This window comes from Falco cherrug, chromosome 9 (genome assembly GCF_023634085.1).
Source record: "Falco cherrug isolate bFalChe1 chromosome 9, bFalChe1.pri, whole genome shotgun sequence".
Taxonomy (NCBI): Eukaryota; Metazoa; Chordata; class Aves; order Falconiformes; family Falconidae; genus Falco; species Falco cherrug.
Genome location: NC_073705.1, coordinates 8,101,145 through 8,127,326, shown reverse-complemented (window position 1 = coordinate 8,127,326; position 26,182 = coordinate 8,101,145). Strand labels below are relative to the sequence as shown.

The window sequence follows — 26,182 nt, the reverse complement described above, 5'->3', positions numbered from 1 at the left end:
CCATATTTTGGCAGATCGTCCCTTTTAAGGATTTCTGTCAGAATCCAGGCCTCAAGACTTCAGGAACACCTTCTGTTTTGGAAAACTGGAATTGTGCCAAATTGTAAAAAGTTGGTGGAAAACAGTACCTGGATAACTATACCAGTTGTTTACTGTTTTCCTGTCATATATTTTGATTCAACTTTGACTGACAATGTCTTAAATGTTCAGTATTTTTATATGTTATGGATAGCTACAGATACATATACATGGAATGCTTTAGATAGCTGAGGAATGCATGTTAAAGGGAGACTTTCTTCAGTTAAATCAGCTATTTGAGTGTTGTGTTCAAATAGTTGCATACAAAGTTTATGAGTATGCAGCCCTGTTGAGCTGCATTTATGCATAGAAAATTCAAAGAAAATGGAGTTCTTCTGGGTCTCTGTTCTAGGTAGTCAAATCCACGGCTCAGTAGAAAGCTTTTTCCTGAGGCCATCTCTTCCCCCCCCCTTCTCTTACAAGCAGGATAGAACAAGCTCTACCATTTTAAATATGATATCTCTTCATCGGTATGTTTCATCACAGACAAGTTCTAATAGTCAGATGGTCAGTATCTGAAAAGTGAAATTCGTGTCTTGGCTGGTTGGCTTTCTTATAGTTTTAGTTAGTTGTGTGGAACCTATAATGATTTGTATTTCTTTTTAGGACAAAATCTGAACCGGAGTGGGACTACGATGATGATACGGTTACTTGCAGTCAGATTGTTTATAATTATAACACAGAAAAGCCTCAAAAGGTATTCAACCAGTATTTTACTGCCCTGTTCTTTGAACTGTGATCACTGAATGGCACTGTCAGTTTAAACCATCTATAAAACATGGAGTGGAAGATAATTCTGTTTCTACTAGTAATGTAGTAAAGAAAAAATATACTAAATAATGCACACAACAGTGACGTATGTTAAACAGCAGCCAGTGTGGTCACTTCTTGTTTAACTGGTACTTTCAGGCTGTAAGAAGAACATGTTTTAGAATTAGGCCGGGATGGTATTAAAGCCCAAGAATTTGTATCAAGATTGAAACAAACATTGTTACCTCAGCGAAAATATGAATTCGGTTTTTAAAAAAGTTGCTGATTGTGTTTATGTATTTTACTTTTTGTTTCTCAGGTTTTTAAACTAATACGTTGAGTATGGAGTAGTGATGTACGCTTTGATGTACTTTCAGATATGGGACTGTTGTCTAAAATGGCACTATTATATATATGTTATAAAGCAGAATAAACATTTGTGAATGTTCTTTGTTTTGTTTATGAAATGCCTTTCAAAGGCTTTGAATATATATTTGATTGAGGTTAAATTACGTCAGCATAACGACATCTTTGGAGAATTTATTTTTAAAGGAAATACTACTTTACACTTCATAAGTTACAATTTAGGAGATTAGTTCCTTATACATACATTAGTTTGATTTTTTTATTTTTTGCATTTAAGTTAAAATCTGAACTACATTAGGATATAAGAGATGTTACTATTTAATGAACATGTATTTGAAAGAAATTAACCTTTACAGCTAGAAAAAAACCCTGGGAGATTAAACTGTGCAGATGTGTGTAATGGGGATGATGTGTGGTGAATTTATTTTTCAGGATACTGGATGGAAGACTGCCATTTGTCCAGACTACTGCCCCAACATGTACGAAGATATGCAAACACTGGCTAATGTGCTTCAGTCTGATATTGGCAGAGATATGCGTGTCCATCACAGCACATTTCTGTGGTTCATCCCTTTTGTCCAGTCACTTATGGATCTCAAGGACTTGGGTGTAGCATATATAGTAGAGGTCATTCACTACCTCTGCTCAGAAATCAAGAATATTCTCAATGAAAGAATCCAGCAGTGTGACAAAATCTCTGAATTTTTTCTCCTGATCTTGGTGTCCATTATTGAGCTACACAGAAATAAAAAGTGCCTGCATTTGCTGTGGATTAGCTCCCAAGAATGGGTGGAAGCCGTGGTGAGATGTGCTAAGCTTCCAGCTATAGCATTTACACGATGCACTGAAAAAGCGTCTGGACATTGTGTGAGAGGTTCATCAGCGGTATCTTTACAAGCTTCTAACTCTGTGCAGCACGCGTGTGTGCAGTTGATACGCAGCCTTCTTAGAGAAGGCTATCAAATTGGGCAGCATGCTCTTTGCAAGCAGTACCTAGACAAACTCAATCTTCTTCTGCGAGGAAATCTATCTTTAGGTTGGCAACTGAACATCCAGGAAACCCAGGAATTACAAATATGTTTAAAGCAAGTTATAAGAAGTATAAAGGGCAGAGCATTGAATACCTCTGTGGCTGCAGGAAACAATGCAAACTCTACAAATTTGCCTACTGTTTCTATAAAGCAAGAGAAGAGTGCAGGTGGTGATAGATGTAGGATGAGTGTACATGGCAGGGGTGACCTTTGTTCACCATTTGCTGTCATGTCAAAGGAAGGTGGAGATGAAGATTGCCAAGAGAACCTGTTCCCTACTGGAAAGAGTACTTGTGAAGAGGAATGTAGAGATGCATCTGAAAGTTCAAGCTCTTGGACATCCACTGAAGGCCTCTTGAATATTAAAAAGGAAGTTAATGACTGGACAACTCAGGAATATATCTGCCCACAGAACGCTTTGGCAGCAAGAGTATGTGGGAACTTTCAGGAAGACGGGAACAATGATCTTGTGGGAGGGAAATGCAATAAGGATAACGAGTGCTTTAATCCAAGTGCCCAGCATTCAGATTTCAGAAGAGGTGGCGAGTTAGAAAACAAAAGTGAAGCAGAACCCACAACACCAACATGCCTGGCTGCTCAAACTCATATTGGTTCTCCAGAACATGTTCACAGCTCAGATCTAAAGGAAAGCAATATGTCTCCCAGTTCCTCTTTGAAGTTTAAAGTAGATGTGCCTAGACTGATGGATTTGAAAAACAAGATACAGAAAACTGAATGCCCTTCAAAAGTATTGCAGCTAGTGAAGCCATACAAATTGAAAAACTGCAGTTTAGCAACAAGTGCTTCAAAAGGAGAGGCAAAACAACCTGTGTTTTGCACTGACTATCAATGTACGAGCAAAGATTGTCATAAACATCAGGGACAGAGTACTGTGTGTGAAAATGAAACCTCTGTCAATACTCCATCTTCGAGGTGTTGTGAAAGTACACAGAAGAAAAGTGTCAACAGTGCGTTTCAATCCAGACTGTTTCCCACTAAACAGATACCAAAAGAAACACCAAAAGATTGTTCTGTCTCCTCTAAAAATGAACCTGGTATGCAGGAAAATGAAGATGGCAATGATTTGCTCTCAGGGATTAATGACACCTTACTGAAAAAAGAATCCACTGATGAAAAACCAAGTTCATTGTTGAAGTCTGTGTTTAAGAAAGACACTGACATGCAAACTTCAGACCGGGAACAGCCTGATTTAAATGACTCTGTTAAATATGACTCTAAAAGTCAAATTTCAAAGATCATTTGTATGGATAAAACTTCAGCAAACAGTCATGTTCCATCTACCTCTGAAAAAAAGAGGGATATGTCCAGTCCTGCTGCTCAGATCAGGCCACTGTCAGTGAAGTGTGAATCAAGTGACAGGTTGTTCAATTTTTCAGAATATTTCAAGAGAGAGAACAATGCAGTGGGGAAGAAAGAGGAGGATTTTATGAAGACGGTTTCTGAAGATAATACTTTAACAGACTCCCAGGTTGATAAAGAACTCAGTAAATTATCTTTAACTGCATATGCCAAAAGTGTCAATTTTCCCTTTGACTCAAGCCAAGAAAGCGCAGTACATCATAATGTATGTGATATTAAAAGGAAAGTGAAAGGTGCTGTAAGATCTTCCAGTGATGGCCAGAATACCAAGTCTCCCTGCGATGTAGATTGCCCTGACAATCAAGTCATCATAATTTCAGACTCTTCGGATGAAGGAGGTGTGCCTAACAAGAAGGAAACAAAGAAAATTGATGAAGATGTGTGTCCTGAAAAGCAGCCTTCAACTTCTAGCTGCATTTCTAATAGTGATAGCAAAATAGAATCAAAGATGCCAGGCGCTCTGATGTCTCTCGAAGAGTGTGAATCTCAGTACTTTGAATTTGAAACAGAATATGATGTCTTTTCTGTTTGGCAAGATACTCAAGCATATAGTATGGAAGAAACTCAGGAGTATAAACAAGGTTGTGTTTCAACAGAGGTTGACAGTACTAGTTCAGATGACTTCCTGAATGATTGCACGAATCAGTGGGGTTATGATGTGGATTACATAAGTGACAATACCACGGAAGAAGCAGCAACAGACTTGGCAGAAAAGCAGATAGAAAATGTGTCTCATCAGATAAAATCTGATAATACAAACGAAGTAACTAATTCAGCACTGCAGGAATCTGTTAGCAAGGGAAATGCAAAAGATGAACTGGAGGGTTTTGCAGACAAGGATACTGTTGCTAAAGACTTCACCCTGGATTCAGAATTGACTCAACCCAGAGCATCTACATCTAGCATCTCATTAGCTTCAAAGTTGGCCCTTAAGAAGAATAGTGCAAGCCCACGGAAGAATATAGCAAAATCTGAAGTAGCAAGAACTGTTCAAAGAAGTCCTAAAGCCTCTCCTGTTTTTAAAACAGCACAAAATAAAAAACTGCTTCAAAGTATTCCAAAAAATTCTCAACCTGCCAGGTCAATGCCTGCTGTGGTTCCTCCAAGGAAGGTTCGGCAGTGTCCTGCGCCAACATCAACTGTGGAAAAACTTGGTCTGAAGAAGGCACCCCGCAAAGCGTTTGATTTATCCCAGCGCTCTTTAGAGAGTCTAGCTCAACTGCGCAGCTATGGCAAAGCTGCAGGGAGAGTTGGAGTTGCACAGAAACAGAAGGTTAAACTAATTGCTCCTCGGAGTTTGTCTATAAAACATAATAAAAAAATGTTAGCCTGCCAAGACCTTCAGTTTTTAAGGCAGACGAGGCCCCCAAAAAGTGCCAGAGTGAAAAATCTTGCAGGAAGTTCTGAAAGTAGAAACAGAAAAGTTAGCAAAGTGGTTGTAAAAACTATGAAGCAAAAGCCTAAAACTTTTGAGTGGGCATCTGTTGAAGGGTCTGTTGAAAACCAGAGAGAGGAAAAAAGGAAGGAGGCTGACTCTTCCTCTGCCAGTGAGAGAATATTTGAAAGCCTGTGTGTGGAGGAGAAGACATGTCTTTCTCAAATGCCTAATTCTTCAGGTTCAAACAGAAAATCAGAGGATAACAGTATGAGGGTTCCTCCTGTACCTATGGATTCGAGTCTCTTTTCTGTTGCACGTGTTGGAGATGATAAAGATGAACCTCCAGGAGGATGTTGCATTGTCCAGCCCAAGTGTGAGAAGACAACTTCAAAAGAAAATGGGTGTAAATTGAATGAAAACAGTGAAGATGATGATGATCTGTTTTTAACTCAGTCAGATCCTGTGGATATGGAATTATGTTCTAAGGAGGAAAGTGTTCAAGTTAACGTTGAAGTTGGTAACAAACCAGAGGAAACTGGTACTGCTGAAAGCCTTCAGCAGAATGAATCCTTGACTATTGTGAAGTGTAAGTACAAAGACTGTGTGGAAAAAGTGGAAAAGCCAGTAGAGTACTGTAGTAAGCATTCAGCCACCAGCTCGGAAGCTGATCACTTGTTTGCCAAACCTTTTTTCATGCCACCTTCTAAAACAAGAAAGCCTTCCACTACCAAAATTTTCAGCTCAGCAAGTTCTTCACGGAATGCAGCCTTCAGCAAGGATCTCGAAGATATTAAAAAGTTACCACCAGCTTCAAAAAGCAAAGTGAATGCAGCAAAACCAGTCGTGGTCAGGCCACCAAATGCAAAGGGTATTCCAGTAGGAAATCAAACCTGCAAGTCTTCAAGTTTCAGTAATGTGTCTCAACCCCGTATTTCTAATGTTCTCCAGTCAGGAAACAGACAGAATGACAATGCTTCAAATATTTCCAGAAGGCCTGCCCAAGAACCATATTATTCTTCCTTTCTTGGCACTCAGCAGCGTGATCATAGTATTTTTGTTAATGAAGTTCTAAAGTGGACTTACGACATGTTTATGAACCTCAGCCAGTTTGGACCTCCAAGTACTCTCTTGCAGTCTGTAGTAGCTTCTGTTCCTGTCCGATTTCAGGGATACAATGACTATTTTAATACATTTTTCCCCTTGATGATGCTAAATGCCTTTGAAACTGTAAGTAGCTATCTGCCTCTTGATTTGTTTTCATCAGTTTATAGTACATTTTACCAAGAGATTAAAAACTGGTTTATGTCCTTTGCCTTCTGAAAATGTTGTGGTACAGATCTGAATAGAGGAATGATTTGGGGGAAATAATCTAAACAGTTATGCTTAAGATTGAGAACCGTCACCACCTCAATGAAATTTTTTTCTTTAATTCACAATAGCATGCAAAAGGAGGAAGAAAGGAAGTGGTTCCCCTTTATAGCGTATAAAGCTTAAAACAGAAATCTTTGAAAACTTTAATAGTGATGAAGTACAGTTCCTTCAATTAAAGCCTGCATGCTTTCACGTTCAGTCATTGCGTCACTTCTCCCATAGAAATAAGGTAGAAAATGAAGTCAGTAACAGGCTAATGCTGGTATTTTAAGGTGAAAATGCAAAAGGGGAAACTCATGTTTACTCCGAAGAGCTGTATAAGAAAGTACACGAAAGGGTGTGTGTGTGGGGAGGAAGCACTTTTGCTTGCCCTGTGTGTTTCTATGTAATGTGTATGCATATATTAAGAAAGAAACGGGTGAGACTTCGATGACTTGTACTTGACAGCTTTCTTTTGGTTTTGCTTAGTGTGTTTACCCTTTAAGTCATACTAAGCTATTCTTTTGATGCACTATACCCTTGGAAGTATTTTTATTCAGCTTTTACTTTCCAACACGTAGCTGGCACAAGAGTGGATAGAAAACCAGAGAGTAAGAGAGGAGAAGAGTTACTACTTCTACTTACAGAACTTCTATGCTGACTTGAATACAGCAGAATTTACGGGTAAGAGTTTTTGGGGTGGTTTTTCTTTTTGGTTTTGTTTTTTTTTTTTTTTTCAATAAAACCCTCTTCTACTTTTCAAGTAGATAATACCTTGTAATGAGCTAGCACTTGCAGGTAGTTTTTTTTTATTTGCTTTAAATACAGAAAGGATCCTGAATTTGCTATTTTACAGAGCACAAGTAACAGAAGTACGTATTTAGCAGGGGATTTGTGTCTTCAGTACAAAAGGTTATTTGATTGCTGTTGGAACACTTTCCACCTCACTTATTTGTTTCACCTTCTTTTGGTAAATAAAAATAGTCTATCACTTGCTCTGCAGTGCCCTGTTCAGGCTTAGGAATGCAGGATGGAGTTATAAGTCTTCATAGACTTCTGCTATAGCTTTTAATAACTTTAAAAGTTACAGATAGGTATTACTGAAGTATATATAATAAATGTTAATTGTAGTACTGGTATGAAAGTATAGTAACCATAGTTATGAAAGTATTGTAACCATAGTCCTTTTAATTTTCTAATTTTAAATGTATTTTTACTAGCTCATTTTCAAGAAAGTGATTTGGCAAGGCAGCTTAATCCAAAGGAGGATGACTTAGTCTTTTTGGTGGTCCAAAAGGAAAAAGACAGCTTTAGGGAAGAAAGTGAAGTGGAGAACCATATGGTGCATCACGTTGGTCTTGTGACACGATTTGGTCGTGCATCTGGCTGTTTAACTAGTAAGTAAATGGGGCTGAAATGAAAGTGGATTGTTCTTATTACTGTAAAATGCATCTTCATAGCTGGCTGTTGCTAGTTGTAATACATCACTTACCTCAGAGGAAATGGACTTGCTTTTCCACTGTAGTATGTATGTTCCATACTAGAGGCTTCATAAAAAGCCAGGAACTGAAGCTGCAGACCTGCTTTCCATGCATTTTTCTAGGGACTTCCTTCAATACAGATGTTAATACTTCGTGTAAGAACAGAAACTAATGACGATTAAGTGCTTTACCATACATCTTTAGGAATGTGTTGCTGTGAGGCAGGAAGGGCCATGAACTTCAGTGTCTCACTAACTAGAACTTCCACTGTCTTCTGGAACTGAAGTTGTGGATTACCAGGATTATCAAGCATCAAGACTAACGCTGCCCGATGAAAACAGTGATCCGAGTTATTTTGCAGAGCACTGTTTTGGTTTTTGGTTTGTTTTGGAGTGTGGGGTTTGGTTGGTTTTGGGTTTTTTTGTGTGTGGGATGATGGTGCTGGTGTTTGGGGTTTTTTGCAAGAATTAGTTTTTTGGCTCCCTAGTAGAAGGCAGCACTTGGTTCTGGTGAATTCTTCTAGTGACCTGTTTGAATATCTTTCAGTTAACAATTTGGATATTCTTTTGAATTCACAACTTGTGAATTGTTTGTTTTTTTCTCCTCTCCATTTTAATAGGACAAAAGGAACAGCATACCATCTGTCATCTTTCTGTGCAAACTCGAGGCAATTTGTCTTTCTTCATAAATAAGCAAGTGAAGTGTGTGGTGGTTGGCTCCCTGGTGACCACACATCGAAAATTCAGAGGTCTACTACTATTGAACAGAAGTCCCCTGCTTAAACCCATCTTAAATCCAAGTTACAGTGACTTCTGTCCCAGAGACTTGCCTGTAGCTTCAGGAAGTGCTGTAAGTGCTGCTGCTAGAAGTGATAGTTAGGGGTGACAAAGTGGACATTTGGACCCCACGAGTTTCTCAAAACTGGTTTTGTGTGCTGTTTTTGAAATGACCAAGCACAAACAGCCAGATTTCAAAAGCATTGGGGTGCTGTGCTTTTCAGAGTTGGTTGATTGGGTGGGGAGAGAGGAGTCTGAATCTGCTCAGGTATTTCTGCTGTATTGATGTCGATACTAGTAGTGGACTTCAAGCAGCTTTCAGGTTTTTTTTTCCCTTGCCGTAGAGGTGTCTGTTCAGGAAATCAGGCGTCATATGGAAAAGGTAATGTGAAATAAAGCGTGTAAGTGAAGCCTTCATTAACAGTTTTTGAATCAGGGTTGGGTGTGCATGTAGAGCAAACCTAGAATCAAAAGCCTTCCATGCCCTTCAGGTTTCTGAGTTGTAGTTAGAGGGGTGGGGGACATTCTGAAAATACACAAAATGAACATGGGAGGTATGATCAACATTAAGTAATATGTTATTTTTCCCTTGTCTGTTACCTTCAGGTATTAGATCTGAATGAATACAATGAAGATCAAAAGAGAGCCATTGAGACAGCTTATGCCATGGTAAAGCAACATCCAGTGCTTCCCAAGATCTGCCTCATCCACGGCCCCCCTGGAACAGGGAAGTCTAAAACTATTGTTGGACTTCTGTCTCTTGTGTTGAGAGAAGTAAGTGAATCCAATGTATGTGATTGTCATGTGCTGGTGTTTGGTTTCCCAGTGGAAGTCAATGATAGCTTGAACTAAATGGAAGTGTAGTGTTGATAATTACTGGGGGTGTTATTCATTAAGCTGATTTAGTTAAATCTGTACAGGGCATAAAGGTGGAATTAATACCTTTTGGGCATCTTGGAAAACTTATTTTACAGAACTTAAAAAGTAAAATCAAGAAAACTGCACAATCAGTAGTATAAACACTTGTTACAAAAAAAAACCTTAATATTTTTATGTATTGAGGAATGTTGTTTGGTCTGTCCCATTTAATGGTTTTAATATTAGCATCCAGTAGATTAATCATGTACATCGTTGTTGAAGGGAATTTATGCGAATAGTATTAATACATTTGACTTCTTACTCAACGTAAGACATAGCTTAAGAGGGGTTCAAGTGCAGTAGTCCCCATACTCTGCATGCTGATTAAGATGAGCCTACAGTCTGACTTCTAAATCACAAATGAAAACAATTTAAAGAGCCTGTCTTGGTTTATTGTTAATTAATCTACAGAACACTAGGAACGAGAAAACAACTAAAAAAACAAATTCCAAGATCAAGCCAAACCGTTTTCTAGTTTGTGCACCATCAAATGCTGCTGTTGATGAACTCATGAAAAAGATCATCATTGCATTTAAGGAAAAATGCCAAAACAGACAGGAGCCTTTGGGTATGGATTATTTCAAAATTCTGTTTATATGTTAAATAGACAAAGCCTGAAGGAGAAACTGGAACAGTTGATTACATATAATGCTTATATGCTACTCTAAGCAGCTTTTGTCTCTTAGAGAACATGACTGGTACATCCTCATACTGTTATTAATTTTAATGTGCTTTTCTAAAAGGTGTGTTACGTTTTTCTTGAAATAAATTGCACTTTGTCTTTTTATAGGCACTGACCCCTTTACTCTTAGTGTTAGTTTCAGTTCACGGAGTACTCTTTTTAAAAATTTGAACACCAGACTATTAACTTGATTTTGAATAAAATTAGACTTTGCTGACCATGCTAAACAGACTGAAAATTTTTACATGTTAGAACCTCTGACTTTTTTTTTTTTTCTCCTCCAAGTTTTTGACTAATACGAAGTAAATGAATTCTGAGCAAGCCATCTAATCTATGATGGGGGAAAAAAAATCTGCATTGTAACTACACATTAATTTGGTGTTCACTTACCGGCTGTGTTACTGATAGTACTCAGTAATTTTCTAACTTAGGAATTCTGTAAGTTCTAGAGAAAGAAACCTGGGAATAAGAGATGGTTTTATTAATTCAAAATAACATTCTTAACTGTTAGCCACCACTAAGACATAGGCAACATCTCTTTTTTTTTTTTTTTTTAAGAGTTTGGAATTATTGATTTATTTATTTTTTTTTTCTGTAGCTGGGTTTAGATCAGTACAGATAAATTGTTGCAAAACCCTGAAAAGCAATAAAGGAAAAGCCTTGTTTGATATCCATGTTTTTTAATTTTTTTTTATCTCATACCAAAGTGCAGAGATGATGGGAGCAATCTAAAAATTTTTTGGCTCTGATTTTGTAAACAGGAAATTGTGGTGATATCAAATTAGTGCGACTTGGTGCTGAAAAAGCAATCAACAATGAAGTCCGGAGATTTAGCCTGGTTAAGCAAGTTGAACATAGAATGAGTAAGTAACATGCAAATCAGACTTTTCTTCTGTTTTCTTCAAGAGCTTGATGTTTTATGCTTGGGACTCTGTCCTTTAAGAAGGAAGATTGTTTCATAAAGCATTGCTTTTCCCAGTCTTAGTGGGAGAGTGTCAGCTTAAGTATGCCTAAGTCTAAGCAAAAGCAAAGAAATGAGTGAGACTATTCTTTGTTCTGTTTAAAAAGAAGTTACAGTAAATGTGTGTTAAAGCCATAATTCTTAAGCAATGTCGCTATGCAGTGTTTGAGAGCTACACTTGGAACCAAGTCTTACTACCTTCGTTTTACAAGATAAGACCTTAGTAAAAAAAAAAAGAAATGCAACAGAAAATGAGTTTGTCCATTTGTTCTTAATAACTTAAGATGGGTGACTGAAAGCAAGTGTTACTGTAGCAGTTTTTCTATTCTACCTGTATGTTCTTCTTGGTTTTATTGTAGAACGACAGCCATTTGACTGTGATCAGGATATACAGAAGAAAAAAGCAGCTCTGGATCAAAAGCTGGACATGCTGTCTCGTCAGCGTGCCATGCACAGATGTGAGAAGAGGGAGGTAGTAAGATACTTGTATTTGTCGTTCCATTTGTATTTTCTTTTCATTAGTGAATCCAAAAAGAACTCTACCTTTAATGCCATCTCTAAGCAGTAACTGTCTCTTAACCTGCTTTTTAATCTAATGGAAATGTTGGTTAGCACTGTGAAAGGGAACAAAGAACTTTAGATCAGGATTTTTTTTTTTTTATTTATAGTAGGACTTTTGACTGGTTGATTATGCCACTTCTTGCTCTAGTGTTGAGTAGTCTTTATTTGGTTCTGTCACCAGTTAAGTTTTTAGTGTAACCATATTTATGAATCTTAATGATTTAATTTGTCTGTATACTTCAAAGCTCTGTTCTTATTTAACTGGGAATAGTAAGTTACCCTGGAATATGAGATATCAGGATGTGTGTTGCACTTGGAAGTGTTCCAGTTGTTTGTCTAAAAATTTAGCATTTGTGCTCAAACTACAGATTTCTGATGGTAAACCATTTTCCCAGTTGCAGAGAAATGTAAGACGTAGTATTGTGTGTTGCGAAGTCTAAATACGTTGACAGCTTTCCAAGAAAGTGGCCAGCTTCTTCAGACACATTTGGTACTAAAAGACAGTCTGAACAAGTCTTAAGTGTGTAGGAAATGTTTTAGGGTATGGGAAGAAAAAAGGTTTATGGGAAATATGTGGTGGTAATTATTTCTGATACGTGGTTTCTCTATCTTTCCCCCCCCATCTAGAGTCAAATATTAGATGATGAAATTGGCAGACTTTCAAAGGAGAGACAACAGCTTGCTTCTCAACTAAAGGAGGTAGGAATTTATCTTTAAGGCAGCTCTTTAATGAACCTCAGCTGATGTATTTATATACTTGATATCCTTTAATTGTGGTGGAGATTTGGTTTTGATGTGGCTGGGAGTATTTATAAAGTAGTAGGTAAATAGTAGTAAGTTATGGTGTGAAATGCAGATGTGCTCTGGCTGCATATTGAAAAAAAACCCCAACATCCACTCACCCCCCCACCCCCGAAAAAACAACAAATGGATGGGAATATTCCTTCTGACAGTTAAGGGTGAATTTTAAACAAAATAGGGAAGTGTTCTGGAGACAGATATGAAATTATGGTTGATGGTGGAAGAATTTTTATTTTTCCAACGAAACGTGGCTGAAAGGAGTTAACTCACTTTCATTTAACAGAAAATCAATGAGGGTTGAAGATACATACTAACCTTTCAGTGTTATTTAATAGAGCACACGCAACAAGAAAGGAGTTATCAATCAGCCAAAGTGCTGACTGAATCAGTTGTGAAGCAGCACTGGCTGAACATTGCATTAAAAGCTGTATAAACCCATATGCTCAGAAAATGGCCTTGTAGAGAGAAATTGGGAAAAACATTCCATAAACCACATTCATCTGGCAACTCTGACATTTGCACAGTGTATGGTTGGATTCAGTGATCTTAAAGGTCTTTTTCCAACTAAACGATTCTGAGATTCTATATTTGGCAAAGAAAGTGATAGAAACAGGCATGTCCTCATGTTCTAGGATGTATCTATCACCACTGCCATGTCCCTTAGTCTTGCTGGAACTGAGATACTGTGAAATGTTTCTAAGTAAAGTAACAGCTGGAGGAATTTTTTTTTTATGAGGTGATAGATCTGAAAGTGGAAATAGGCACTAACAGCAAAACCAGTAATTAAGGCTAAGTAGCATGAATCATGAGATGAATGAAAGTTCACCTTTAATGAATATATGCTGACCCTTAATGGTCATGGAGGCATGTGTGATGGCAAAGTAAACATTGCTCACAGTGTGTCTGGATAGCACGGCTGTAGAGATAAAGGAGTACTTCCATTTTGCCACCTCAGTGGTGGCGGTCTGTAAAGTGAAAGTAACATTTCAGCTAAGTCAACTTGTGACTTTCATTTGTAATAATGGAGATAGTTTGATTGGGATGATGCATTAGGCATGATCTGTTTGGCAGTTTGAATTATCCAGGCAATTAGAAATTGCTCTAAGGTGGTTTAAGAAAGCTAAAAGAGGAGACATGGTGTCCTGTTGTACTTGAAGGTTCGGGGGCACTCTCAGAAAGTACAGGCAGATATCATCTTGGAGGCCGACATCATCTGCTGCACGCTTAGCACAAGTGGAGGAAATCTGCTGGAATCTGCATTTTCACGGCTAGGAGTGGATCCTTTCAGCTGTGTCATTGTGGATGAGGTCAGTAAAATATGTAGAACTACGAAATGTTCCACCTCTAAGGTCTGCCTTGCTCTGCTTTAGGCTACTTGTGATTATTTGGCTACTGGTGTAATATATTGTGGGTCGACTGCCCCATCCCCACCTTTTAACTGATAACCAGCCTGTCGTGCAACGTAGAGCCATGAGAAGTAAGAGTAACTTTTAATTGCTTCTTCTTCGGAGTTGTTTGGTGCTTTAATGGCAGGTGGCTTTTACTTAAAAATCATGGTGGAAGTGTGGCTCTTGTAGAGATTTCCAGATGGTTGGGTTCTATATGCATCTGTTTGGGGAGCTGTGCTTATTTACCTGTAGGTTTTTTATTAAGGGAAAAAGCTGCCACCTTCACCCACCCACCCCCGAAGACTTAAAAAGCATTTGAGTTATTCTGGTTTGCTTAAAGGAAGTTTAATATACTTTCCTCCACTCCTTTGTTTACAACTTCTGCTTTTTGTCCTGTTTGCATATACAAAAGGCAGGGCAGTCCTGTGAGGTTGAAACACTGATTCCGCTGATCCATCGCTGTAATAAACTTGTCCTTGTTGGAGATCCCAGACAGCTCCCTCCTACTGTAAAATCAGTAGTAAGTGTTTGTTATTTTTTTTAATGCTATATAGTGAATGTAGTATAAGAGCAGTATTTGTAGAAAATACGTAAAGGGAAAAAAAAAGACACTTTGAATGTCAATTCAGGATGTTTATCAGATAATAACTTTTGCCCTGCAAGTTTAGTCTCTGTTATGTGAAGACCGTATCAATACTGCCTTCAAATGCACGTGTAAAGCTGATGCAGTTGTGTGAGTGCAACCTTTATAAACTTCCCTGGTGTAGCATGGAACTGATTTCATGCACCATTAAGGATTAGCTATGGCAGTACGGACTTCAGTGCAACTCAGCACTTGGTTTGTTACGGGCGTTGAGTTGCGGCAGGCTCTGTTATTACATGAGCTTGTCACCATCACATTCCTTAAGGAATGGAGAATGAAGGCTACCTGTTTGTATGTGGACTTCCTTGCCCTACAGATGTGTTCTAAGGATGAGCATATAGCAGTGCTTTCTTTATCCAACAGTAAAGAGAACTGTTTTAAACATCTGATAAAGAAATGAGGAAAACCAGACTGACATCTCTAGAAGTGTAAATTTTCTGGAGGCTGTGTACTTGTTTAATGAAATCCCCCCTGGAAGATCTTGCTGTTCATTATTGTTGATGTTTTTAAAATCTTACGATGTTGTGACTCACAAAGGAAAGTTGTCTTGCTAATGACTACACTGACAAAAATTCAGATTTATGCAGGTGATCTTTACTGGAAGAGTAACACAAATAGAAGATTGAAGTGCAAGTAGTTGTCATTTTGCGAGTGATTTAGAAGTTTAAAAGAAAACACCAAACAGTTTTAAGTCCAAAAAGCAAATTCCTGTTGTTAGTTTGGGACCTAATTCCCCAGAAGTCATCACATTTTCCCGCTGGCAGAAAGCTCAGGACTATGGCTACGATCAGTCCTTGATGGCACGCCTGCAGAGACACTTCGAGGAGCAAGTGCGGAAGAATGTTTTGCAAAGCCTGCCAGTTGTGCAGCTGACTGTGCAGTACAGGATGCACCCTGACATCTGCCTCTTCCCATCCAATTATGTTTATGGCAGGGCTCTCAAGACTGACAAGTGAGTAGTTCTCTCGTCTCCTTTCTGAGCAGCTTAGTTGCTGGACGGGGTTAAACCATGACGGTATTTCAAAGAAACCTTTTCGTATCAGGATATCCTTTTGAGTCTAAAAGTTTTGAGATTGTGGGGTGGGGGAAGATGCTTAATGGGAGAAAACTTGCATTCCATTTCTTGTTAGTGCAGGCTGCGATACATAAATTACCTAGATCACTTAAAATTAAACATACTTACTGCTTAGAGTTCATTTTCAGGCCTCAGTATATGCAGGTAGCAGTGAAAATTAAGGACTGTGGGGAAAAAAAGCTGAAAGTTGCTTGTGTTTAATAACCATGGTGTAAATAAATTAAGTATCGGTTCCTAGAATTTCTGTGTGGTTACCTAGTGATAAAAATGTTGTTTACAGAGCAACAGAAGAGAACAGATGTTCTCCAGACTGGCCATTCCAGCCCTACCTTATTTTTGATGTAGGATGTGGTCGTGAGGAGCGAGATAATGAGTAAGTCCTGCATTCTACTCAGCCAAACTTCAGATTTGCTGAGAATTAGTTACCTGCAGAAGAGTTGTCTTCTTGATTGTTCACAATATGCATTTAGTAGCCTGAAGTGCATTTTCAACTTCATTTGATTGAATTTTACAAGAAAGCAGGTGTTAAATATTTGGGTTTGGTTGGTGTTTTTTTGGTTTTGGTTTTTTTTAAAAAATCTGAAACTGGTTTTCATCCTGGTTTGGCTATCTGTCAGATGCCAGTGAATGCCTACAATCTTCCTAACTAAAGTTTCCATGTTCCCTGATATTTTTTTGTTTTAATCAGTGAATTTCCTTCCGCAGCTGCATGCTGAGGGTATGCCAGAAGGTGGCAGGCTCAGTCCTTCACTTTGCCTGTTCGGTGAGGAAAGGAAGGCTATGTAGTCCTAAGGGAATGTCAGGTGCAGCCTTTTCCTGCTGAAACCCCTCCTCAGGGCCTGCTTGCAAAGTTCTTTGAGCCTCTGTGTGAAGGGGGCTGCAAAAGTTCAAGACGGGGGCTTTGACTTGCAGTCCCCCTACAAAATGGGCTGAAGCATTGAATCTGAAAGAGCTGTCAGATGTATTTCTGTAATGTTTCCATTCTGTCTTGTTCAGCTCTTTTAGTAACCCTCAGGAAGTGAAGCTGGTGTTGGAATTAATAAGAACAATTAAAGAAAAAAGGAAGGATCTGGGACTTCGTCGCATTGGAATAATTACCCCTTACAGTGCACAGAAAAAGAGAATTCAAGAACAAATGGACAGAGTGTTTAAGAGTGGCAGGTAAAGAAACTGTGAGTTTCAAAGGTGACTTGGCTTTTGCGTGTTAGTCCTTTGTTTAGCCTTTAAAAATAATGGCTTAAAATAATGACTTTTTTTCTGTGCTACTGAAATCTGTATTTAGTCATGCCTTTAAAGGGGGCATGCAAGCCTTTTGCTTAAACCAGGCATGGCCTCTTTGTACCCTTTCTTAGCTATTACTTGTATGTGTGCTTTAATTATATTGCTGTTCTGAATAAAGCTGATTTAAAAGAAAACCTAAAACTCCAAGCTTACATGGACCTGAATAGCTTTTCAATAATGATGAGAAGTAAATTTAGCTTTAGGTTCATACACTGAAGCAGAAATTTACCCGGGGTTGTTTTGACAGATGGTTAGTAAGGGTAGACTATTTGCATCAGTGTATTGCTTAAAAATTCAACTAGCATAATTTAACAGCTTGTTAATTCTTTCTTCCAACAGCCCAGAAGTGGACACAGTTGATGCGTTCCAGGGGCGAGAGAAAGACTGCATCATAGTGACATGTGTCCGGGCAAACAACGCTAAAGGGTCCATTGGGTATGTGTCTCCTCAGTGATTTGCAGGTCCCATTTCCAATGACCCTCTAGATACGGTCATTGTATTTTTAATAAGACCAGTAAAAAAGTTGTAGGGAACAAAGCACTACGGCCAGCAGATTAAATAAAGGGTATCTTAATGCATGAATTCCTGTTACTGGTTTGAGATCTCTGAACAAAAGGGACTTGGAAATGCCAAGTATTTTGTCCTGCGTTGCATGCTGATGAATTTGCGTGGCTGCCTTAGCCTGTCGCTGTTTCAGTTTGGCAGGATTGGTCTTGGGAACTTGGCTCTTTACATTAGTACTGCAGCAGTTATTTTTGTTGTAGCTTTTGATATATATTGTAACTTTCTGAATGCTGCTCTCTGAAAATGAAATTATTTTCTGTGACTGTTGCTATCCTATTAGTATAGCATTCTGTCGGTAAAAGTATTGTTGAGTAGTTGTATGTGTCATTAGGAATGTGATGCGGAAGAGCTGGATCTTTTGATCTGTAGATGAATGTGCTTGTCTTTTGAGGTAGGAGGAGATTTGCAGGAAGTCTTGAATCAGGATTCCATATTAGATAGTTTTGCATGGATTTTTCCTGTCTGAAACAGAAGGACCCTAGATACTGGGTGTGCTGTTTGCCCCCAGACTGCTACAGCAGTTGTTTTGTTTCTGTAATTTGTAGATCATTTTAGTTTAAAAATGTTAGTGGAAATATGCCGCCTTTATAGTTCATTGGCTTTTGAGTTAAACTACGGGAAGTCTGTTTGCATAAACAAAAATTTTTGCGTCTGTGTTCCAGGTTTCACTAAGCTACTTATCTTTCTCTGATATTAATTTTCTAATTGCTAGATAAGGGGCTTTTAATTGCGCTGATCTGTGATACTTTAGGAAGAGAAAGAATCCAAATCCTATAGTAAACAACAATGATGCTTTTTGGAGATTTCTTAATCTGGTTGATTGAGTTTGGAAACTGAAGGCAGCTAGAACCTGCCAGTTCATTTGCCTGACGGGGGACTTAACCTCTATCTGTTCCTTCGGAAAAAAGATTTTCCGGCTTACCATGTAGAAGGTTTATGTTTTAAAGCTTTGGCAGTGCAGTACCTTAGAAACTGTACATACTGATGACTTGGATTCAGGGTCAGGTGGCATTGGCAAGGTGTGATGGGAAAGTTTGCGTCACCCTTACCTATGATCTTGTAGCTGAGCAAAATATTTCGATCTCCAAGGTTGCCTGCCCAGTGTTAAATTTACTCTGAAAGTAACTTGTAAAGGGAGGAGAAAACTCTGCAGAATTTTCTTTTTCCTTTCATGAGAAAATAATCTTGTCTTTCAGTTTTAAAAGCTGTTAAAAGTATTTAGTAGTCTTTCAAGATTTCCCGTGCCCCCTCCTCTGAGACCTAGAGAACTAATACTTGTGCTACTGGATCTACTCCCCTGGGCTGCTTCCTGCCCCCTCTCCCTTTTTTTCCTGCACTGCTCAAATTTTCTAGAGTGGCTCTGGGGCTTTTCCAGTCTTTACTGCAGGGGTTGTGAATTTGCTGAAGAGCAAGTCTCTGTGCCGTGACCACAGTATCAGGCATTGGTGCTGTACCTGCTCAAACTAAGTGGTACCAGGACTTGAGTTAGTATTGCAGACCTTGTTAGTACAGAATAATCTATGCATTTTGGGAGTTTTTTCATCGGAGAAGAAATAGTTGATACTAGTTTTACAAACCTTTTTTTTTTTTTTTTTTTTTTTGAGTTTTGGTAAATAAACCCTAACAGAAATCAACCTTTAAGTATGCACTAAGCATTTGTTTGTTTAGGTTTCAGTACCTTCGTTTGTGATCCCACAAAAATGGACTAAACAGTTCTTGTAGTGCAAATAGACTACTTTTCTTCTGCAAGAATATACTTTTCACTTTTGAAGCATGACAAAGCAAAAGTCTTCCTTCATGTGCTGCCAGTGCAGGTCACCTTTAAAATAAAATATTCATGACCAGTGTTCAGTATTTCAGTAGAAAAATTTCCCATTAATCATGCCAAATATTACTAATCTATTTCAGTTCCAAGTCAAAAAGAAGCTTAAAGTCTTGATAGGTGAAGTGAGGTTGATGTTCTCTGTACTTTGAGGAACATTTAAGGAAGCAGTGGTTGGTATTAAGAGGGGATTTGCTCTAAGAAAGGAAACATCAACTGCAAGAGCTGGAAAGGACTGGAATTCCCTGCAAGGAATCAGCGTGCTGAAAAAAGAAAACAATTCATGCAAAGGCCTTTGTGTGAGGCAGGGCTGCTGCAGTGGGATCTGGGAACGGGTCATGAACTACTGCCGCCTTTGTAACTGCTGTTATCTTCATTTCACTGAAATGGAATCCCATCTCTCTTTCTCATAACATTTTAACCTTGTGGAAGTAGTAGTTTAGGAGCTTAGTTTTGTCTTGTCACCTAGGTTTCTGGCAAGTCTTCAGCGTCTGAACGTTACAATTACCAGAGCCAGATTCAGCCTCTTCATCATTGGAAGACTGAAAACACTCATGGTAGGTACAGTGTTAATCAAATTATTTTTTGTGATCCACCCTTTTAGGTCAGGTCAAGGTTGGGGAAGTAAAATCCATCCTTAGACTGCTCCAGTCTATGAAGGGGGACCTATTTCTAGTGTGGTGTTAAATTAGTACAATCCAGGCCTCTGAGGGGTTCTCTTGGAATGCTTTGACTGTAACTGGCATAAAGGCTTTAAAGACGATAGTAGTTTTTCCTTGCTTCCAAGAAGGAAAGTTAGAAATTACTCTCACAATATTTTTAGTAACTATATTGTAACACACTCCCTTTACGATTCAGTGTGGGGGTTGTGAAAATCTCTCTACTGGTAAGACAGGACGATGGCAGAGATACTTTCCTGCTTGATCCTTACTGTTCCCCCAGCTCTAGCTATTGCAGTTCTCACTGGATACTTCAGCAAGGAAAGTGATTTTAAAAAACCAAACCGCACCAAAGCATTCCCCTTATCTTCAGATATTTTTTGACACTACCTTGTGCAGTCGTGTGGTTGCTGAGGATACTCTTTGCTTGTACCCTTTGAGGCAGGTGTTTCTGAAACAGGACTACATGTCTGGGGGAGTGTAAAGGCCCACTGGAGGTGTAGGGAGTGTTCTTGCAGTACTTAATATCTTGCAGTATTTGATTTTTATTGTTTTTCCAAGGGTAGGGGGGTGAGCTACACCACTAGAGGGCATGAAAGCCATGTTCCCTTTTCCCTCTCTGAGAGAATTCTTCTGGCCTTCATAAATACAGAAATTGTCACTTTAAGTAGTAGTTCGCTGGTGGTTGAAAGTATCTTCCCTGTCTTAGAGCAGCCAGAATGCCTGTTGCTGTTTTGAAAGTGAAACATAAGGTTCTTCCATTCCAGAAGGAACATATAACGGTGCTTTCCATGGCAGTTGTGTCAGGTACCTCGGTTAAAAGGGTTGTGCATCCTCTGACACCTCTGTCCATTTCTGTTGATTTCTTTCTGATAACTTTTTTCTTTTTGGGGTGTGTGTGGGGGGGTTTTTTTCTTTTTCTCAAGGAAAATAAAGACTGGAATGAGTTGATTCGGGATGCTCAGAAAAGAGGTGCCATTATCAAGACATCAGAAAAAAGCTACAGGAAGGATGCTGTTAAGATTTTGAAGCTCAAGCCAACGGTGCAGCCCCCAGCCAAAGCAGGGACAAAGTCTCCTCTGTTGCAGGGTTGCTCTTCTAGTAGCAAGAGGGGCGAGCCTGCAAATCCAGCGGAGGCTGGCAGCCGATGGGAAGCTGCCGCTGGCCACGCGGTGCCGCGGGGAAGCAGAGGGCCCCAGCAGCCCCAGGGGGCTCAGGCTGCAGACCCCAGGAGAGGCAGTGCCTCTGCACCTGTGGAGCCGCTTCCTGCTGAGCAAGAGAAACCGCGGGACCCGAGGCTGGCGAGTATGATGAGTAGAACTGAAACAAGAGGGACTGAGCAGGCCCCAAAAGCTAGCAGTTGGTCAGCCCAGAGCCATCCAGGATCAACGTCGCAGCAAGGCCTCGAAGTGTCCTCAGCTGCCAGGGATCAGCTTCCCAGAACAGAAACTTTTAACAAGCCCCAGCAAACAATGGGACAATGTGACATGCCTTCCGTGTCCTCTTACGCAGCTTGGCACGACGGTGACTGGAGAGCTCCTGTATCGAAAAGCGGTTCAAAAGCCCACGGTGAAGGAGGTCAAATTAATAGCAGTAAGTGGAGCAAAGACTGTCATGGTTTAACGAAGAGAGCATCAGAGGAGTCACCAGAGAATGCAGAATCAAACGGTGTCAAGCGAAGAAAGACCTCTCACTGACTTGAGTATTGGCTTATTACTGAAAATCTATTCCTAGATTTCTGTCTAGCAAGGACTGTATTTTAAATTATTTAGTACACCTGGAACTCCCCTATATTGATACCCCTACTATCAGTAGATCCATCTTTTTCCCATCTTGTCCCTAACTGTGAAGGGGACTTCATACCTGATAGCTGATAGCTTTGAGCTTTTGAAAGAAAAGTTGGGTAGCTGCATTGCTTGGAAGAGCAGTGGATTTTGTCATCTAGGAAGTTAAGGTTGCAAATGTTTAATGATGTATATTTGTACAGTATAGAGAATTATTTTAAGACTTAATTTGGCAAATATGTGGATTCTTGTTTTCTTGTGCAAATGCTGATTTCTTAGGAATGTAATTTTTTACAAAGAACCCGAGCAAAGCAAAAAAAAAAACCCCCATGACCAACCCTAAACAAAAAACCCACAAAAACAACCCCAGAAACAGCTAGAATACTTTTTGCCATTGCACTATAAGTCTAATTTATTTGATAGCAAAGAATGAATGTTGAAGATGTGGTAGCAGTGATCTTCCTCATGCTCCACTAGTGCCTCAGGAAGGCAGATGTACATTGGTTGAATGGAGAGAATTCTACTTATTTTGTGTATTTTATTGCCTGTTTTTATAGGAACAGAAGAGCTTTCATTTATACAAATGTGCCTTGAGTTTTGTTCTTGCTGCTGCTTCATCACTTGGAATCCTTTTCTTGTTGCAGCGGCAACACAAACTGCCGATTAGAGCCTGCGAGTTCCGTTTGGTCCCCGTGAGTCCATGTGACAGATAATTGACAGCACTGTGGAATTTTGGTCAAAGATCTAGTTAACACCTACTGGTAATGGCATTTGAGTTTCGCTGTATAGAGCTTTTTGGAGATGTACAGACATAAAAAAGGCAAGCAGCTTGTTCTAGGTGGTATTAACTGGATTCTTTCCACTGTGTTGATGAAAAATACAGAACCAATAAAATGGGGTGGGAGGTAAAACCAAACTTTTTAAGAAAGCCGTCCTCTCATCATAACGTTTCACAACAAAGGTGGAATTATTTCCACTAAGAATGCCGTTGGGTCACTGTGAAGTGGTTCAAACTGTAAATACCAGTAAAACTTAACATTGTTAGTGCATCCAGGCCCAAAACAAACATGCTTTACTGGCAACAACTGCATTGTAGGTGTGTTGGGAGGCTTTTAGTAGCTGTCTGTGACTGTCCAGCTCACTGTGCTGTGTCGTGCAGAGCGTTTGAAGATAATGGGGGAGAATCTTTGAGATGCCTGTGAAGTGAGATGGGCATGTGTGCATTGTTTAGCTTCAGTTACTCGTTATGTTGCAGTCTTAATCACTTCAGTGAACCCTGACCTCCTCTTGTCAGCAGTGCACGCTTTTCTAAAACTGCTGTGATTTTTCTTTGATGTTGTGTACCTTATGTGAGAAGGAAGGCTGCTTGAATGGATTTGACTCAGGGGTTGGACATGTCGGTCACTCCTACATCACAGAATCCATGACCTGTGTGTTACCTCCTTTTATGTTAACAGGACTATGTAAAAATACGGTCATCTTTCAAACCTCTTGGCTCTTCTTGGCAGGGCTGTGCTGACCGGCATGCTGTTTCTACTTAGCACGTTAAAAAGGCTGCTACTCTGAACGGCTGTAGGATCCTATAGCTGTGGAAGCCATTTAGACTTGTCTTTATGTAAATAAAGTAAAGCTGGCAAGAGTGTGAATAAGTAAATGCTTTTCTGGCTATTAAACACAATTTTGTCAAAAGAACATTTCTCTGAAACATTTAGTTTTCTTTTTCCTTAACGTGCATTTTGGAACGTGCTCTTCTGAAAGTTACGCTTACCCCATGCTGGAGGGAATTTTGGTTTAACGTTTAATTTTTACTGTATTTTGTACACAGCACGTAGGTAACGTACTCTATAATGCCTCTGTTTTTCCATAAATCATCCTTGAGGTGTGGTCAGTGGCTCAGACTGTTTATCTTACTTAATACTAGATTTACCTGACTGAAGTTATCAGTCTTTCAGCAGTAGCTTATTACCAATTCAAATAAAATCTGCATTGAGGAACAAACAGATTAAGTACCGTTTTCATAACTTCTTTGCTGTTTCCATTGTGTGTTATAAAATACTGAGTAGTGATGGACGGTCGGTGTCAGTAAGCCGTGAGTGTAGCCTTGCTTTATTCATTCGGCATCATCTCAGAACTGGTGACAGCTGGAGGAGGTTGTTTAGTGATTGTTCTGTTCTGCGGAGTGTGAAAGAAAAATCAGTAAAGAAATATACTCAACACAATTTTATGTAAAACGGTTTAATTGGAGGTTGTGCCAAAAAACTCTGGAAGAAGCAGTATTCAGGTTTTTCTACAGAGGCTTGCATGCATCTTCCAAGCTTGGCAGCTTAATTCTCTGTGCGAAATGAGTTCCCTCTGTGGTACTATTAGTCTTTGATATCAGTAAGGAGGGAAAGTGGCTGGTAAGTATTGGACTATATTTTGTTCAGAGTTTGGTTTTGTTTTTTAATACTTTGCGTACAAAATAGGCTTTCCAGTGATGGTAGAATAATACAATTCTGGTTATTCTTTTTTCCTTTAAGGTTTATTGTAATTGTTTTCCGTGTCATTACTCCCAATTATGGCGACATGAGAACAAACCAGATATGCATAATGATGACACGCAAACAGCTACTTGCCTATTAAGTTTTTCTTCTTGCCTGTTTCATTGTACATGTGCTATGCTGTGAAGTGCTGGCTTACCTTAACGGTGGCTTTTACCAGTTTTACCTACGGACGTCTGTGGACTTGCCAGGAGAAAACCAGCAGTTTGTGGGAGTGTTGGCCCACTCCGGGAAGTGTAGGAGGGTGGGTGCTTGCTCCTTGAGGGGGTGGTGGTAGTGGCTGGGCCTGAGGAATGCTGAGAGCTAGTGATGCCTCTGGGTGGTCAGTGGTGGTCTGTGCTGTGCTGCTGGGGGGAGGTGACAAAACCATCAGCCTCTCCTCCCAGTCTTTCATCTACACTCAAGTTTTCAGTGCTGGTGGGGCAATGAGTTTTTACAGTGCTGTCTCCTGGACCAGCTGAGTGCAGTAGCTACTGAGCAGCTGGGTCTGATGGATGGAGGCGCAGGAGCTGGGAGACTGAGCTGTGCAAGGTGTGCAGACTGGCGAGGGAAGCACTTCGCCTTCTTCCTCATGCTAGTCTGTAAAATGGAAGCATTTTACAGCTCTGAACATACATACAGCTCTGTTGTACTGATGCTGGAAACACCGAGCAGCGTGTGCTTCCAGAGCAGGAAAGAACTTGTAGTGACCATATGTATTGATTGAGTGTAAACATTCCCTGTCCCAGGTGACATCTGAAAAATAGTGTGAAACCCCAGGAATTCTGGAGTTGAGACTTAGGGGTTTTTTTGCACTTGCTGAAGTGTGGTGAGATGCTGGGGTTTACTTCTGTGTATAGAGGGCAGAGCCCAGAGCAGCCAACAGCTGGAGCTGGGTGGGCTCTTCATTCACAGCTCGGTGACTGTAGCAATACCAAAGATAAGCAGAACCACGATCCTAAAAATGCAAAATGTTCTCTCTCTTCTGCATGAATAAATGATGGGTGCAATGACTGCTGTATCGTGAATGGAATTTATAATGTTAATGATATAATACAGTCTTTTGCCACACCAGGTCTGTTCCCAAGGCGTGGTAAAGGTCTTGTTGTCTTTTGAAGGTGGTTGGAAAGGAGCCGGTAGTGCAAAGGAGTTAGTGCAAATAAATGTAAGCTAAGCAGCCTTGTACACTACGTATCGCTGACACGAGACCCTCTCGCCATATGTACCTGCTGAAGGCGTCGACTGATTTGCCACCAACTCCCCGGCAAATAGTGATAGAAATGAAAATGAAAGGTATTTCCTTTCCACATTATACATGGTATTGTGCAAACATAACCTTGGTTTATAGACTGATGGGCTGCACTGGTGTGGCTTCCAGTTTTGTCACAGATTTCACTGTTGCATCAAGCAGCAGCTCCCATTGCTACACAGAAATCCCATCAGCTTCCCCTCTTTTTACTTTAATCCCTGAAATAGCCCAGAAGCGGGGTCGGTAAGGAGCTTTTGGAGCCCAGTATTGTTGCTGGCCAGGAAAGAAGGTAGTTACATGGTAGGTTGAGGCTTTCCTCATGCATTTCACCCTGCAGTGAAACTTGTTGTGGCAACTAGAGTATCAAAATGACAAAGGTGCCTTTAGGATAGTCTGAAGCTTTTCTCTGCATCTCGGATCGGTGTGTGATTTTTGAGCCAGTTTTTGCATGATGGTGGCCAAGCTCTCCAACTCCCTGCCAGAAGGGCTGAGGAGATGGTGATACAAAACTCTTCAAAACCCAGCTCTGCTCTTATTTCTGAGCAGGAATGCTGAGCTCCTCCTTTATACTTTGTTTTATTTACATTTGAAAGCCAGTTATAGACCAGAATTGGTCGGTGAGACCATTAATTTTATTACCACTGAAGTGTTGGTTCTCTCACTACTCCAGCCTCCGCAATGCTCC

General features: G+C 39.8%; 1 protein-coding gene across 2 annotated transcripts in view; it reads left to right on the top strand.

Annotated features, from left to right (window-relative positions):
* The window catches only part of SETX (senataxin), a 32,153-nt gene extending 8,732 nt beyond the window's left edge, over positions 1–23,421 (top strand). The window contains exons 8-25 of one of the 2 annotated variants that reach the window (XM_027809570.2): positions 685–775; positions 1,627–6,210; positions 6,915–7,017; positions 7,554–7,730; positions 8,434–8,663; positions 9,197–9,364; positions 9,920–10,076; positions 10,952–11,053; positions 11,511–11,623; positions 12,340–12,411; positions 13,671–13,820; positions 14,314–14,421; positions 15,309–15,496; positions 15,900–15,992; positions 16,616–16,780; positions 17,240–17,335; positions 19,756–19,843; positions 20,872–23,421. In XM_027809570.2, the coding sequence (XP_027665371.2) occupies positions 685–775; positions 1,627–6,210; positions 6,915–7,017; positions 7,554–7,730; positions 8,434–8,663; positions 9,197–9,364; positions 9,920–10,076; positions 10,952–11,053; positions 11,511–11,623; positions 12,340–12,411; positions 13,671–13,820; positions 14,314–14,421; positions 15,309–15,496; positions 15,900–15,992; positions 16,616–16,780; positions 17,240–17,335; positions 19,756–19,843; positions 20,872–21,642 (7,456 nt within the window). In that variant the 3' untranslated portion in view covers positions 21,643–23,421. Of the gene's footprint in view, positions 1–684; positions 776–1,626; positions 6,211–6,914; positions 7,018–7,553; positions 7,731–8,433; positions 8,664–9,196; positions 9,365–9,919; positions 10,077–10,951; positions 11,054–11,510; positions 11,624–12,339; positions 12,412–13,670; positions 13,821–14,313; positions 14,422–15,121; positions 15,497–15,899; positions 15,993–16,615; positions 16,781–17,239; positions 17,336–19,755; positions 19,844–20,871 lie in introns of those variants that run through there. The other variant, XM_027809572.2, reaches the window with a different exon arrangement.
* The last annotated feature ends 2,761 nt before the right edge of the window (positions 23,422–26,182 follow it).